Source organism: Bos indicus, chromosome 12 (genome assembly GCF_029378745.1).
Source record: "Bos indicus isolate NIAB-ARS_2022 breed Sahiwal x Tharparkar chromosome 12, NIAB-ARS_B.indTharparkar_mat_pri_1.0, whole genome shotgun sequence".
NCBI classification, from domain to species: domain Eukaryota; kingdom Metazoa; phylum Chordata; class Mammalia; order Artiodactyla; family Bovidae; genus Bos; species Bos indicus.
In genome coordinates this window covers 23174519-23192014 of record NC_091771.1, presented here as the reverse complement: position 1 = coordinate 23192014, position 17496 = coordinate 23174519, and the positions used below count along the sequence as shown (strand labels likewise).

The 17496-nt window shown below is 39.4% G+C and overlaps 1 protein-coding gene across 1 annotated transcript in view; it reads left to right on the top strand.

The window, feature by feature from the left end:
* Nucleotides 1-17496, top strand: part of FREM2 (FRAS1 related extracellular matrix 2) — a 161025-nt gene that overhangs the window by 116189 nt on the left and 27340 nt on the right. The window contains exons 8-15 of the mRNA XM_070800166.1: nt 1320-1529; nt 3358-3555; nt 4623-4787; nt 5739-5921; nt 9394-9524; nt 11577-11735; nt 13538-13841; nt 16225-16356. Coding sequence (XP_070656267.1) covers nt 1320-1529; nt 3358-3555; nt 4623-4787; nt 5739-5921; nt 9394-9524; nt 11577-11735; nt 13538-13841; nt 16225-16356 — 1482 coding nt within the window. The remainder of the gene's footprint in view (nt 1-1319; nt 1530-3357; nt 3556-4622; nt 4788-5738; nt 5922-9393; nt 9525-11576; nt 11736-13537; nt 13842-16224; nt 16357-17496) is intronic.

Below are 17496 nucleotides of genomic sequence, written 5' to 3'. Positions count from 1 at the left end.
TCTCTTTGTCTCATGTAAATGACCAATAAAGGACTTCCCTGGTGGCCCAGTGGCTAAGACTCCATGATCCCAATGCAAGAGATCCAGTTATCGAACTGGTCAGGGAACTAGATCCCACGTGCTGAAACCGTGACATCTGCAACTAAGACCCAGTGCAGCCCAATAAATAAGTAAATGAAAATACTTCAAAAAAATTAAATGAACAATAGTACAATTTACCTCTTTCTCATTCATACACACACGCACACATAAGACACTCATCACATGCTCACACACAAAGCAAGTAGTGGCCGTTCCATTTTAAAAGTCACCCTTAAGTTTTCACTTTTTAAATGTCGTAGAACCAGTAGAGTGCTTTGAATGTGGTCCGTGTCCAATAAACCTTTGTTTAGCCAAATTAGTCATTTCTTTAGAGAACATTCCAATCAAAGAGATGAGAATTAAGATGTAGAAGCAGAGGACAAGAAAAATACAAAAGGAAACACAACGAGATAGAGATTTTTAAAAATAAAGACATGTACTTAATTATAGTTGCATATTCAGAGGTAAATAGATACAAAATGAGAGTTAGAAGAGCATTAGATATGAAAACAAAGAGATAATACTGAACTGTCTCCCCTGTTCCCAGTCTTCATGGATGTCATGCCTAAAGATTAAGAGAAAGTTTTGTTTCTTAAATACTTTAGACATATATGGAGGTGTCAACATTAGTATGCACCCCACAGTCTGAAAAATAATACACTAAAAGCGAAATATGTCTTTGAGAATTAAAGATTGCTTTCTTTGCCAGGGATAGGAATGGGCGAAGTGTGTTGGACAAAAGCTTATATCTAAAATATGTTGCTTTAACCAGCAGGCAATCACACACCTAAATAAGATGTTCTGTAGTAACTTCTGAAAATAAAAAATGGTTTTTTAACTATGGTTAACTATTTCCATGTTTATATTTCATAACTTGTTATGATCAAATACTTGATTGATATGCTGATTATTTTTAGACCTGATTTTTATTAGCTCTAATTGAGAATTCCAAAATAGATAAACTACAAGACAGAAAGCTAAAATAACAGAAAAGTAAAATAACCTTAGACATAGATACGACACAGAGTTAGGAACCTGGTCTTTGAGCTACCATCTCATATCCAATGTAAATGCTAATCTTTTACATTTCATTAAATACACTTCTCTGTAATGTTATGCTAGTCAATATATTTTTTAAAGAATTATAAACAAGTCTGTTGAAAACATAGTTTTCATCTCGTAATTTTGTGTGCATTTAGCCAGTCCCCAGCTGAAACATTCTTTTGTTCCTGTCACAGCTGGAACAGACTACGTGGGAATCAGCCGTAATTTAGATTTTGCACCTGGAGTCAACATGCAAACCATTCGTGTTATCATTTTGGATGATCTCGGACAACCAATGCTGGAGGGTATTGAGCAATTTGAACTGGTGCTCCGAATGCCTATGAATGCAGCCCTTGGGGACCCCAGCAAAGCCACGGTGACCATAAATGATTCTGTCTCAGATTGTGAGTGTTTATTAACTGATGACGATAAGTAAAAAGATGGCTAGTGTTTACATAAATGTTAAGTAAAATGATAAACTAGGCTTTATATGGATGTGAATTTGAGCAAACCCCAGGAGATAGTGGAGAACAGGGGAGCCTGGCGTGTGGCAGTCCACGGGGTCACAAAGAGTCAGACCTGACTGAGCGACTGAATAACAGCAACAACCTTTTCAAAGGGATGTGAGGGAAAGAACGGTTCCAGCTCTCAGTTTGTAGATAGCCATCTTTTCTGTATGTGTCTTTACATCACCTTCTATGTGTATTTATGTGTTTAAATTTCCCCTTTTGTATAAAGGCGCCGGTCATATTGAATTAAGGCCCACGCTGATGCCCTCATTTTTCCTTCATTAGTTCTGTAAAGACCCTTTCTCCACATAAAGTCATATTCTCAGGTATTGGTTGTTAGGACTTCACTCTATGAACAGGGGGCAGGGAGGGAGGTGTGGACGGACAGTTCATCCCATAATAATACCTTAGCTGACAAAGTCTTTCTTTCTTCTCCTGATTGTTTTCTTATTGTTTTGATAGAATTAGACAGTCTCAGAAGAAAAACTTGTAGTCTTCCTTTCAAATTAAAATAAAAGTGAGATTGTTATCATTACCTTGCTTGTGTGTCAAGAACTCCCTCCCACAGATTGGTGCAACTGCGTGAGATTGCACAAACCCTCGAGTATTAATGGTCTTTTCCCACTTCTCAACACCAGACACTTCCTGTTATCTCCTTACACACAGACAGTCCTGAAATTACTCCTAACGATATGCCAAAAGTGAGGCTCTCTGATTCATCGTCGAAAGGAAATTCTAAATAACCTTCTACCATGATGATCTTGGCATTACTTGGAGGAGTCTAACTCGTCAATGAGATCTATAGTTAATTGACCCAGTATAGGTGTCACCTGTGTTTTCTATAAAGGCTTCCCTGGTGGCTCAGACAGTAAAGAATCTGCCTGCAGTGCAGGAGACCAGGGTTCAATCCCTGGGTCAGGAAGATCCCCTGGAGAAGGGAATGGCAACCCACTCCAGTATTCTTGCCTAGAGAATCCCTTGGACAGAGAAGCCTGGTGGACTATAGTCCATGGGGTCGCAAAGAGTCAGACATGACTGAGCAACTAACACTTCTTGATGCAATTCCACATGTATTATGTAATATATATATTATAGTCATTGTCATCTTTTCCATTATGGTCTGGGTAACTATGCTTGTAATTATGTACACAATCTTTAATGTTTTTCATATGAAGAAATTTTGAAAGGCTCTTGATTAAGCAATATATATAGATGGTGGTGGTTTAGTGGCTAAGTCATGTCCAACTCTTGCACACCCATGGACTATAGCCCACCAGGCTTCTCTGTCTATGGGATTCTCCAGGCAAGAATAGTGGAGTGCGTTGCCATTTCCTTCTCCAGGGGATCTTCCTGACCCAAGAATTGAACCCAGGTCTCCTGCATTGCAGGCAGATTCTTTACCGACTGAGCTATGAGGGAAACCCAATGTATATAGATACAGATATCTTAAAGTCTCTGGTTTTATCTACTTTTTCCCATTTCGTTGTGTCTCCCTACTCCACAAAAGAGGCAGAGCGAAATGTCAAGGATAAGGAAATCGCAACTCCGGGTTAAGTGGTTAGCTCAAGCCCAAAACACCGGCCAGTAACCGAGCAGAGACTGGGATCCAGTTCTTGTTGTTGTTTTGGTATTCTTCCCACTGAGCCATGTTTTCTGAAATTCCATTTTCCTCAAATTTCTGTTCACTTTGATTCAGGTATTTATGTTCTTGTGTTTTCTGCAGTACCTAAGATGCAATTCAAAGAACGAGTATACACTGGCAATGAAAATGATGGGCAGATAGTCGCCACGATCCACCGGAGTGGGGATACCCGGTACAGGTCTTCAGTGAGATGCTACACGCGACAGGGCTCTGCACAGGTGATGATGGACTTCGAAGAACGCCCCAATACTGACATCTCCATCATCACATTCCTCCCTGGTACGTGTCAGCTTGAAGTTTTTGTTTGGAGTTTGCAGAAGCCAAGTTTTGGGTGTGAAGTATCTATCAAGGATACTTGATTCTACAAGTTCTTGATTCCCTCAAGCTTCTGACATGGTTTAATGTGCACTAGATGACAATGAAGTGAGGTTGATTTTAACAGGTTGAATGCGTTTCCCTTTGGTTTCTGTGTCAGTGTGTTGATTAGTTTCTAGTGATGTGCTATATTGTTTGGGCTTCCCTCGTGGATCAGCGGTTAAGAACCCACCTGCCAATGCAGAGGTACAAGTTTGATCCCTGGGTCAGGAAGATCCCCCTGGAGGAGGAAATGGCAACCCACTCCAGTATTCTTGCCAGGAGAATCCCATGGACAGAGGAGCCTGGCGGGCTACAGTCCATGGGGTCGCAAAGAGTCAGACACGACTGAGCACACATGCTATATGGTTTATTCAAAACTTATTCAGCAGAAAATGGCATGTACAGATTTTACAATAGTGGGAAAGACTTAGTGTTCAAATGATAGAAATGAAAAGAAATAGGTGTCACGTTTTCAATATGGATTCAATGTCTTAAAATACTTGACTACTTTGATCCAATAATTGTGTAAGAAACATGTGAAAAGTGAAAGTGAAAGTCGCTCAGTCATGTCTGACTCTTTGCGACCCCATGGACTATACAGTCCAAGAAACATGTACTGTGATCCATTTGACAATGACCAACTGGTACAAATTTGCTAAATTTGCATCCTGATCATAATGTTAGAAATTTGTAAATGACATTAACATTTGCTCTTTTCCCCTTGTTTTCAGACATGAGTAACAAAACTTAAAGACAGAAGAAATTCCCTGTACTAATAGGAACCTGTCATTGCATACATTCAAACCTCGTTGTTCATTCAGCAAATAGTAACTGAAGGCTTATTACATGCTAGACATAGCTCTTTGCACTACTGATGCAGCAAGGGACAAAACAACATCCCCACCCTCGTGGTGTTTACCTTCTACTGCAGAGGTATCCGTTATGGCTTAAGGGATATGACTGACCTGCTTTCATGATTATCGTTCCAGGGGAGATCGAAAAGCCTTGCATCCTGGAGCTGATGGATGACGTATTGTACGAGGAGGTAGAGGAGCTCCGACTGGTTCTTGGAACCCCACAAAGCAACTCTCCTTTTGGAGCTGCAGTTGGGGAACAAAATGAAACTCTGATAAGGATCCGAGACGATGCTGATAGTAAGAAGCCGTGTCTTGTGCTCAGCTGTAAATTGGGAACTGAAATCCATCTGTGTTCAAGTTTTAGGTAGCTCAGAAAATAAGCCCCTCTTCCTGACTAGGCTTTTTAAGTGGTTGAGAAATAGGAAAAAGGGGACTTCCTAGGCGGTCCAGTGGTTAAGTCTCCACCTTCCAATGCAGATGGTGCAGGTTCAAACCCTATTTGGAGACTCCCACATGCCGTGTGGTGCAGCTAAATAAATAAAAAGAACTTTAAAAAAAAAAGATTGTTAAAAAGAAATAGGAAAAAGACTAAGATAAATGGAGAAGGCAGTAAACCATTTAAACCGTAAGTTGATGTTGAAGAACATTGTTTATACGTAAATGCTGAGTCCAGAGCACTCATACCTGCTTGTTCCTCCTCCTGCCTTCAGTGCAGGTAATTCTGGAGCAACAGTTTCTTCCCTCCCCTCCCGCAGTCAGTGGCCCACTCATGTAAAAATTTTTGGCACACAGAGACAGCCCAGAGCACGTGATTTCTGGGGGCTGGTTAATTTCCAAGTAAGGAGCTGGGCCACGCATGCCCAGTTTCTCCTGACACACTCACCAGTTATACTGAGGGGACAGAGAGAAGCCCAGCATATGATATAATTAAGCTCCTCCCACATGAAAAAGGGGCTTCCCAGGAGGCACTAGTGGTAAAGAACCCGTCTGCCAATGCAGGAGACAGGGGTTCAATTCCTGGGTCAGGAAGATCCCCTGAAGAAGGGCATAGCAACCCACTCCAGTATTCTTGCCTGGAGAATCCCATAGACAGAGGAGCCTGGCGGGCTGCAGTCCATAGGGTCCCAAAGAGTTGGATATGACTGAAACAACTTAACATGCACACACGTGGGAAAAAAAAACTGTCAGAAATGAAGGAAAAAGCATTCCCTTTACAAACTAATTTGCCCATGTTTCCTACTGTTTCAGAGACAATTATTAAATTTGGAGAGACCAAATTCAGCGTCAGTGAACCCAAAGAACCAGGACAGTCAGTGGTTATAAAAATTCCAGTGATTCGCCAAGGAGACACTTCAAAAGTTTCCATCGTGAGAGTTCACACCAAGGATGGCTCGGCCACTTCTGGAGAGGACTATCACCCTGTGTCCGAAGGTATGGGGGCTCTCGGGATGTCCGGATGAGTTGTACTCGCACTGCCTTGGTGCTGGTGTCCTTAAGAAAAAGAAGAGAAATATCCATTTACCTGAAATACAGATGCACATACTCCTTTAAGTTAACTTCCTTCAGAAAAACAAAGTCAATGGAATTTATTTCCAGGCGTTTCCTTTTTGATTTACAGACTATATGTCTTAGGATTTAAGGAAATTTTGAGTAAAGTTGCTAGATGTTTTGAGTCTACTTTCATTTTCAACAATCTTTACCTTCATTATGGTCATTCAATATTAAATAATAACTTTCCTGAATATTCTATTACATGGAAAATGTATGTCATAGCCAAGAAGATAGTCTTTTTTAGTTTATAGAATACCAACAATCCAAAACGTCAAGCTTGAAAATTTTGTGTTAATGTAAGGCAGTGAAAAGGGGAACAGATGACCAACTATAGAGACCATGAATTCTCTGGGCTTCACGAGCTTGTCATAAACACATTTCATCCATCCCTTTTCTTCTTCAAACTTTTGGATCATTTCACCATTTATTTTTAGAAGTATAAAACAAATCAATTAGTCTCTCTCTCTCTCTGGATTATTTACTGGCAAAATAGACATAAAATGATGTCCAAAATTAAGTTTATGAATTATTTGTAGTTAGTTGTCCTTATCCAGAGAAGGCAATGGCAACGCACTCCAGTACTCTTGCCTGGAAAATCCCATGGATGGAGGAGCCTGGTAGGCTGCAGTCCATGGGGTCGCTAAGAGTTGGGCATGACTGAGCGACTTCCCTTTCACTTTTCACTTTCATGCACTGGAGAAGGAAATGGCAACCCACTCCAGTGTTCTTGCCTGGAGAATCCCAGGGATGGGGGAGCCTGGTGGGCCGCCGTCTGTGGGGTCACACAGAGTCAGACACGACTGAAGCGACTTAGTAGTAGTAATTGTCCTTACCCACTTCGTTTCTAGTTTTCTACCTGCCACAGCCAACAGTTTTTAGTGATCATAGACTACAGGCATTCATCTTGGTCTGCCAACTTCAGAACAGTTTAGAAAGTGACTAATAGTTACTATCAGTCATTGACTGAGTTAATGAGACAATAGGAAAAAACAGCATCTTCTACAAAGAACCATGTATTTTCTTTGCATATATGGTAAAAGTCTGATGAACTGCTATAGAGCTTCAAAGTTATCTTCATATTATTTCCTATGTAAAGAATGATAATCTATTTGAAATAAATCACATAAAACTGAAAAGGAGAGGAAAAAACTGATCAGCTATGAAATTATAAAATCTGAAATAAGTATCTCTAACATAAGCATGTTTTACATGAAGGAAGCATCTTCTAAATATGTACAATATGACCTTTAACAGAAAATATTTTTCTTAGAAATAAAACCATTCTTTTTGCTAAGACAAAAACAAAATCATATGTATATAGTAAATTGACAAATGAAGTCAGAGAAAACATAAAATGTTAAATCAACCTGTGTCTCTTTTGTCCTATAAATATGAGCATGCTATTTATAAATGTTTATAATAAAAATTTAATCTTTCCTGAAACATAACATCTTCTTATGGACCAAATTGTGGTCAGTCCTTTGCAATAAACAAAAAATTAAACATAGAATAAAAGTTGAAATAGTTTTGTGTTATAAATGTCTGGGGACTTTTCTGGCAGTCCAATGATTAAGACTTTGCCTTCTATTTCAGGGACTGCAAGTTCAATCCCTGATCAGGGAGCTAAGATTCCACATGCCTTTTTGCCAAAAAGGCATCACAGTACATCACAGATGCAATATTATAACAAAGTCAATAAAGATTTTTTAAATGTTCCACATCAAAAAAAAAGAAACCCTAAAAAAATGACTAAAGTGGCAGATAAAGACTATATATTGATTGAAGGAAGAACTGTCATTTAGCACATATATGTAAGAAGACAGTAATCTAAGCATTTAAAATAAATACTGAAGTTTTCGACTTCTTAGAAACTGGGTCTGTATAATTCACAGCACTGCCGAACTCAGATGCTTATAAGGCTAAGATAAGCAATGAAAATGAGTAGATCAAGGAGGGTATGAGGGAAAGATGGAATAATGGAAATCTTCTTCAACAAGAAAGTTCATTCCCTGCTGAGCAAAACTTGTATGGTCATAGCCAGATGACAGTGTGCAGTCAGAAAAGTGCAAAAGATATGAAAAATCTGTATTTTCCTGTGAAATCCCCAGATATTGAAGGATTAGAAACTAACTTTCCATTGCAACATCACCACAGGTCAAGCCAAACAAATTGATGACCCGAAAGTGATCAGCTATTTTCACCCTCTGGAACAAGAAGCATAAGCCCTCCTGGCGTGGGAGAAATATAAGACTGATGGACTCAAATTATAGGTTAAGGCCAATGTGAGAAATGGCTGTACTGAGAAACAGAACTGATTTGAAAGATGAGTCTGGCTTACTAACACAATTTTAAAGAAAAAATCTTTTTCATAATTGATGGAAGTAGGCAAAGAAAGATACATTAAAGACACATTTTCTTCTGTTACATTTTAAAGGACTTCTTAATTTAGAATTATAATGATCAAATACTGCAGCATCTGTTATCTTCTCAGATTGGAATGATTATGCATTATATTCTTTATTTTCTCTCCTGAACCAGTTTCTTAAAAGGCATTGTAAAGCCCACAAAGTTGTTTATCCAACTTTGGTCAGCTGCTTATTCATGAGTTCAATAAAATCAATTAATTTTTTAATATCTTGAGAATTTTAGAATAAATGATTAAAAGGGGATTATCATGATGGGTTTAATTTTCATAACAATGAAGGAATTATTTTTAGTGAGGAGGAACAGGGTGAGAGCAAAAACACCATTAATGCTTTTGTTAATAAAATGTTCTGCATTTCTAAGATTAACATCAACAAACAAAAGAAGTCTTTTTAAAATATAATTTGACATGATGTTAAAAATTGCAACCATTTTATGTCCAGCTTTTCTAGATACATACATAATGAAAATACTATTCACACTCAGTAATACCTGTGTGATCATATATTTGACACACGTCCTATTGGTCTGGAAATTCTGGGAAATGAGAGGTGAGTTTGTCTGGTTGTTCCAGTATTAGAATTATGAATTGCCTATTCCATCACTCTGCATTTTTTCAAACTGTGAATCAAAAAAATCAATTTAGTAGCTTATGATTAGAGTTTTCTTCTGGATAAAATGGAATGGAAAAATATTAGCATGCAATGCATATAGTGAGAATAGATGATGTTTTAAAAACTTTATTCATTTTATTCACACCCACATGTGCACATAAACATGTGCAAGATATGTGAGTATCTTTACATAGTCTAAGTATACTGGGCCACAATATAAAATGTATTTCTCATTGTGGGTCATTGTCAAAGGTTACCAGAAGCTTCTCATATTCCTATGTAAAGGATTTAAACCTGTGATTTTGCATTTGTAGAAATTGAGTTTAAGGAGGGAGAAACCCAGCACATTGTTGAAATTGAAGTAATATTCGATGGCGTAAGAGAAATGAGAGAGGCCTTCACTGTCCACCTAAAACCTGATGAAAATATGATAGCAGAGACACAGGTAAGTAATCAGATATGGATATAAAGTCATGGCCAACATTTTATCAGGGAAAATGCGTGTAACCATCCCCAGTATACAGCTAAGTCATGGACTTTAGACTTGTATAAAGAAGATGCACATAATCTCTCTTCACCTCCTAAATAAATGTTACTTCCATTGGAAAACAAGAATGAAGAAATTCCTAAATTCCCTGGTGGTTCAATGGTTAGGGCTGTACGCCTTTACTGCCAAGGACCTGCGTTCCATCCCTGGTCAGAGAACCAAGATCCCACGAGACAAGTGACACGGCCAAAAAAAAAAAAAAGATTCCTGTCTCTTTCTTGAAAAATCATGTCTGTAGGAAGTCAAGGACTAGAGTCTCTGAGTCCCACAGCAGCCCAGTTTACCCTTCCATTTCAGTCAATAATGATTGAATCTAATAATGATTGAATCTGGGATTAACCTTTGTGCTTTGTAGTCTCAGCACAAGGATGAGGCTATTAGTTTAGTGCCATAACTCATTAAAACACACATTTTTAACCCATGAAACTATTTTCTAACCCTCAAAATCCCCACCTGTTCATCATAACTATTAAACTGATGTCCAGAGGCTCAAAGACTCAAATGTTACGGTCCTAACAATTCTTTTCTGTTTTCATTTTATTTTATATTGTATCATCGACCAGATTTTCTTCAAGATAACCATAATCTCCATAGAATTTTGACCTTTAAACCTAATTTTTAAAACTAAAGGATTTTTAAATCTTTATTTTATATTGGAGAGTAGTTGATTAACAATGTTGTGTGAGTTCCAGGTTTACAGCAAAGTGATTCAGTTATGCATATAGGTGTATCTGTTCTTTTTCAAGCTCTTTGCCCATTTAAGTTATTACAGAATGTTGAGCAAAGTTCCCTGTGCTATACAGTAGGTCTTTGTTGTTTATCTATTTTAAATAGAGCAGTTTGTACATGTCAGCCCCAAACTCCCATTCTATCGCTCCCCACCACCCTTCCCCCCTAGTAACCATAAATTCATTCTCTAAATCTGTGAATCTGTTTCTGTTTTGTAAATAGGTTCATTTGTATCATTGTTTTAAGATTTTTGCATATAAGTGATATCGTAAGATTTAAGAAACTGACCAATGTTTATATTATTCTATTTCTTTTATATATTAGTGACTTCACTATTAGTATAAGATATTTTTCCCTTAAGTACAAGTATTTTTAATATTTTATAATTTTTGCTACTTGGCTTTTTTTTCAAGTCATAGTTAAAATTCAAGAAGTAGGAACAGCAAATCTTTTTCAAATGTAAGTCTTGATCACCTAAGAAGTGAGTCTTTAATTTTTATGGAGCATTGTATTAACCTCTCCTGAGTAAGAGGAACAGAGATTCACTCAAATGACTTTAAGTGATCAAAGCCTCTTTTAAGAGGACATTGGTAAGTATAGGCTTAGGAACTGTGAGGTATCATCAGATATTGGAAGATGGTTCAGGAGCTAAGGCAAATGTATCAGCAAGGTGTTCTTATCACCCTACGAGCAGTAGATATTCACAGGACCCTCTTCTGTCTGCGACTCAGCTTCTCCCTCTGCCTTTGCTTCACGCTGTGCTTCTGCCCGTCTAAAGCTTCACTTTGCACGGCCATCCCCTTCAGCAGAATCCACAATCTCACGTGATCCCTAGAATCCACCTTCTCCCATGGCTCCTTCAGCTTTCCTCCCACTATTCATTAACTGACTTTGTCATCGTCTTCCACTTTACAACCCCAACCCTTCAAACCAAGTTACATTTAGCCAGTATCATTACCATTTGGAGAAAAAATTACCACCACATACTTTGTGGACCACTGGCCAACAGACTGCCCTGGGCGCAGGTCCCCTCCCTTGTACATGCTAGGGTCATTAGAAACAAGCCACATAGGGCCTGTCACACCGCAGGGTCTCTGGGTGTGACAGTTGCTATTATATTGAAACCATGTACTTGCCTACTTGTCGGTATTGTTCTGCACAGTAGAAGCATCCAGAGTCTGATATTTCAATAATCATGGGTAACTTATCTTTTCCTTCAAGGCGACCAAAGCCATTGTGTATATAGAAGAAATGAACAGCATGGCCGATGTCACTTTTCCTTCTGTCCCTCAAGTTGTGTCCTTGCTGACGTACGATGACTCTTCCAGGGCCAAAGAGAGTGCTGGGCCTGTGTCTGGTTATCCTGTCGTCTGTATCACAGTGAGTAGGAAATGGAGGAAAATTGTGAAATAGTAAAAATAGTTATGAACATTAACCAAGGTCCCATGGGCTTTGCCATGATGAGATAAAAGTGGGAAAATACTGCAGTATTTACTCTTTGGTCTTTGGAGAGGAAAATATTACTCAAGTGAAGCTCCCGTTTTTCTCCCTTTCATCTGACAGAGGTTTACTAACTGATGTGCCCATAGTATGTATCTCATATTATCTCAGAATCTGTCACTGGGAGAAAAATTAGTAAGATATAAACTTTGTGCTCGAGGAATTTAAAAATAAGGAAGAGGAAAATATGTAAGACTCTGTCACTCTACTATAAGGCAAGATGAGCATTATCATGATACAAACTAGGAAATAGAACCGCAGCTCCACCTGTGAGGGAAGGTTTGGGACGGTCTGATGGAGGGTCACTAGTTTGAGTCACATAAGGAAATATTATTCCAAAATGATGGTTGCATTACAAATGGCATATTATCATTACTTTTTTTAGTTACCCTCTCTTTGCTATAAATTATAAGCACCTTGTGAGCAAAAATCAGGACACATTTACTTATTTTATATTGCTTTACAATGTTCTGCTAGTTTCTGCTGTACAACAAAGTGAATCAGCTATATGTCCGTATACATATATCTCCTCTCTCTAGTGCCTCCCTCCCACCTCTGTAAGTCATCACAGGGCCCTGAGCTGAGCTCCCTGCACTCTACAGCAGCTTCCCACTAGCTAGCTATTTTATACATGGTAGTGTATGTATCGGAGAAGGCACTGGCACCCCACTTCAGTACTCCTGCCTGGAAAATCCCACGGACGGAGGAGCCTGGAAGGCTGCAGTCCATGGGGTCACTGAGGGTTGGACACGACTAAGCGACGTCACTTTCATTTTTCACTTTCATGCATTGGAGAAGGAAATAGCAACCCGCTCCAGTGTTCTTGCCTGGAGAATCCCAGGGACGGGGGAGCCTGGTGAGCTGCCATCTATGGGGTCGCACAGAGTTGGACATGACTCAAGCGACTTAGCAGCAGCAGCAGCAGTGTATGTATCAGGCTTCCCTGGTGGCTGAGACAGTAAAGAATTTGCCTGCAATGCAGGAGATAAGGGTTTGATCCCTGGGTTGGGAAGATGCCCTGGAGAAGGAAGTGGCAACCCATTCCAGTATTCTTGCCTGGAGAATCCCATAGACAGAGGAGCCTGGTAGGCTGCAGTCCATGGGGTCGCACAGAGTCAAACACGACTGAAGGGACTTAGCAGCAGCAGCAGCAGCAGGGAGCTCTTGCCCAGAAGAATGACATGAGCAGAGGGGTTGTATTGAAGTGTTACCATGGCAGCAATGGTCCCCTGGCTAGAAAGGCTCTGAATTAGATAGAAAGGTGATGCTGGGAATGGGAAGAAGGGACCAACTTACGAGACAGTGCACAAAAAGAATCAACCAAGTTCACTCACCCACTGGACATGGGGGACAAAATAAAAAGAGGAAAGTGAGGGAGCGAGAAAGAACAGGGATGATCCGACAACTCTAAGGATGCGAGAGATGATGAAATGAGTGTCACTTTTACTCAAGTTACCAAGTTAAAGGTGGAAAAGCCCCATAAGCTGTTTGAAATGCAAGATCAGAGTTCCTGAAAGCTAGCATGGCTAGGAATAGGAATTTGAAAGTTGCATGAATAGCATTGTTGACTTCGGGGGGAAAAAAAAATAGCACCAAAGATACTAAAGTAGAGAGAATTTAAGAGGAATAATTTCCACCTTGTTCTATCCTGTGGCCCTAACATAATTATTTGTTTCCCATAGGCTTGCAACCCTAAATATCCAGACTATGAAAAAACAGGCTCTATTTGTGCAAGTGAGAACATCAATGACACTTTGACCCGGTACCGATGGCTGATCAGCGCCCCCGCGGGCCCCGACGGCGTGACCAGCCCCATGAGAGAAGTGGACTTTGACACCTTTTTCACTTCGTCCAAGATGATCACTTTAGACTCCATATACTTCCAGCCTGGCTCCAGAGTGCAGTGTGCAGCTCGAGCTGTGAATGCTGACGGCAGTGAAGGCTTGGAGCTGATGAGTCCTATTGTGACCATCGGCAGAGAAGAAGGTAGTTTTCACATCATGTTTGCTGGAATACCGAGGAATGTTATATATGTCTAATTTCTAGTTATTTTCATTCCTCCAAATGCCCCATGTATTCTGTGATACGTTGATAATTTCAAATGATAAAGTGAAAGTGTTAGTCACTCAGTTGTGTCTGACTCTTTGCAACCCTGGACCGTAGCCCACCAGGTTCCTCTGTCCATGGGATTTTCCAAGCAAGAATATTGGAGCAGGTTACCATTCCCTTCTCCAGGGGATCTTCCCAACCCAGGAATCAAACCCTGGTTTCCTGCATTGCAGGAGGATTCTTAACCATCTGAGCCATTGCTGCTCTTAAAATGATAGGTATTTTAAAATGATAATCTATTTTCACAAAAATAGACATTAGAAAACAAATATATACTCATTGTTCATTTTTCAATCACCACACAAATGTTACAATTTTGCTGGAATATGAAAAATAAGGCAGGATTCCTGCCCTCCCATATTCCTGCCCTTCCTTCACACTCAAGTTGAAGACAGACACATTTTAGTCTGGCCAGGGCTCAGAAATGCAGAAGTCATCATGATGAGTTCTAATCTGAATGGATCATGAGAGGTTTCATCAAAGAGGAGATGCTTAAGCTGAATTTTGAAAACAGGAGTGGGGGAAAGTCATAAGCAATGACTCATAGATGCATGAGGAAACCTAGAGTATTCTGGGAACTGCAAGCAGAGAAATAAGGCAGCATGTAGGGGAGAGGAGGGGTGATCAGATGAAGCAGATGGTACAGGCGGGTCGGATCTGGGCAGTGTGGCTCATGTGAAGGTGCGAAGCCAGGGCACTCCCAGCTGGGTGTTGGATGAGCAGGAGCTTGCTGGGGCAGGAGGGGAAGGACAGTCCAAGAACAGAGGTATGCAAGAGTGTCTATACTTTATATTACAAGGGAGTTAATAAGGGAAGTACATACTGTAAGAAACCATATATAGAGAGAAAACTATGTATTTTGGTCTCTTTAAGATTCTCTGATTCTAGTTTTCATTTCTAAAATGAGTACATTTTTAACTTTATTTTATTATAAATAATGTATATTTTATGACTAGTCAAGTATTTAATTCTAGGATAACAATCTCATTCATTTAGTTAAACCACAGTTACTTTTTCCCTGTTGTTTCTCAATAATTTTTACTATGTCTGTTTATATTAAAATGATCTTGTGAATTTGACTGTAACTGATGATGAGGCAGGACTGGAGCCCAGACACAGTGGAGGTGGGAAATAGATGTGGCTGGAGACAACATTGAAAAGACAGGAAATCCACTTCATAAACTAACCCTCTACTCTGCACAATTTTTAACCTAGAGTTTAAAAATAATTCTTTTTATAAGATTCTATTTCTAAAAATTCCATTTGTATACAATTCTTCAGAAGTATGTTTGTTGCAGCAAGAAAGGTTATATGGACCATCTCCCACCCTTATATATTCAGGGTCAATATATATTAATAAACAGTGTAGTAAACATGTTCTTTTATCAGGATTAAAATGTATGATTTTTAAGTTTCTTTTAAAGCCAAAGTATTGTGTTGATGCCAAAAAAATTAAACAGTGACTTTAATCACCCTTTATTAATAAAACAGACATGCCTGATGCTAGGGCCTGATTCTGATTTTGTTGACATTCTCATAAATACCTTTTGAACTGTGGTGTTGGAGAAGACTCTTGAGAATCCCCTGGACTGCAAGGAGATCCAACTAGTCCATCCTAAAGGAAATCAGTCCTGAATATTCATTGGAAGGACTGACGCTGAAGCTGAAACGCCAATACTTTGGCCACCTGATGCGAAGAACTGACTCGTTGGAAAAGACCCTGATGCTGGGAAAGATTGAGGGCAGGAGAAGGGGATGACAGAGGATGAGATGGTTGGATGGTATCATCAACTCGATAGATAGAAGTTTGAGCAAGCTCCGGGAGTTGGTGATGGACAGGGAAGCCTGGCGTGCCACAGTTCATGGGGTCACAGAGTCGGACACAACTGAGTAACTGAACTGACACTTTTCTCCTATTGTTTCTCAGTCATTTTTACTGTATCTGTTTATAATAAAATGATCTTGTGAATATGACCATAACCGATGATGTACAGCATATATTAAATCACATTGAACAATAACTATTTTTTCTCAAACTTTAGAAGATACTCCAAGTCTTAAGAAGTAGCCATTGGACTGTCTGCTGGAATTACTTGTCACACAATGGTCTTTTGATTCCTCATAGTATCTACTCTCAGCAATGCCATGGTCCACAGAGAATTTTAAAGTAGAGAAAAATAATAGTGCCTATTAAAAACGTATATACTTTAGGTGTCAACCGTTATCTTCTTTTAGCATAAGTGTCTTCACTGTGCCTTAGGTCTTTGCCAGCCCCGAGTGCCAGGGATAGTGGGAGCAGAGCCCTTCTCAGCTAAACTGCGCTACACGGGCCCCGAGGACTCAGAGTACACGAACCTCATCAAGCTCACCGTCACGATGCCCCACACAGACGGTAGGTGACTGCGTAAGCAAAGCGTGGAGATGGCTTGGGTTTCTCTTTCCCTGGTTTATTTTACTGAATACAGGCAGAGCTCATTTCATTGCACTTCACAGATACTCCGGTTTTTACAAGTTGAAGGTGGGTGGCAACCCTGCTTCCAGCAATGTTGGCACTGTTTTCCCAACAGCATTCTGCTTGCTTCACATCTCTGTGCCACATTTTGGTAATTCTCTCGATATTTCAAACCCTCTGCCAGCATAAAGATTTTGATTCACTGAAAGCTCGGGTGATGGTTAGCATTTTTCAACAATAAAATATTGTTCAGTGAAGGTGGGTCCATTGTGTTTTAGACGTGACGCTATTACACACTTTACAGTATAGTTGCACTGGGAAACAAAAAAATTCATGGAACTCACTTCATTTTTATATTCACTTTATTGCAGTGATCTAGAACCAAACCTGTGGTATCTCTGAGGTCTGCCTGTTTTCTGAATAACCAAGTGTACAATAAATGCTCAGTTTACATTAAGTTTCAAGTCTTGCTTCTTTTGAGTGTATTTTGCTATCTGTCTGCCCAGTTTTATTTTTTCTGACAATTTCAGTGTTTAAAATTAGGTAAGTGTCATACATGTCACAACACAATGAAACAAAGCTTTGGTTGATGTGGTTTTACAAAATGGCATAGTGTGCCTTCAAAACTCTTGAACTTAGACTTACATTAAAGCACATGATATCTCAGTCCCTGCCTTCAACATCTATTTGCTTTTTCATAGCAAGAATCTCATAAATCTCTGCCAATATTTATTGCAACAACTAAGACATTTCTTAGGCATTAAAATAAGATAAAAATACCCCTAACAATGTTAAATTCTGTGTTCATTTTCTCTGGATAGCGAAGTGCAGCCAGAATTTCTGAGTCAGTAACTTTATCCACACTTTAGGAACATTTCCCAATGTACAGAAGACAGTTTCATATTCTATTCCTCTTAATTCACTTTATATCTAAAGTATATAAACATTAATTCTATTAGTTGGTACATTAGTTATAGTTTAAGTAGCTAATGGACAGGAAGCTTTAGGCAATATTAGGCAATATTATATATATCTGCTGCTGCTAAGTCACTTCAGTCATGTCCAACTCTGTGCGACCCC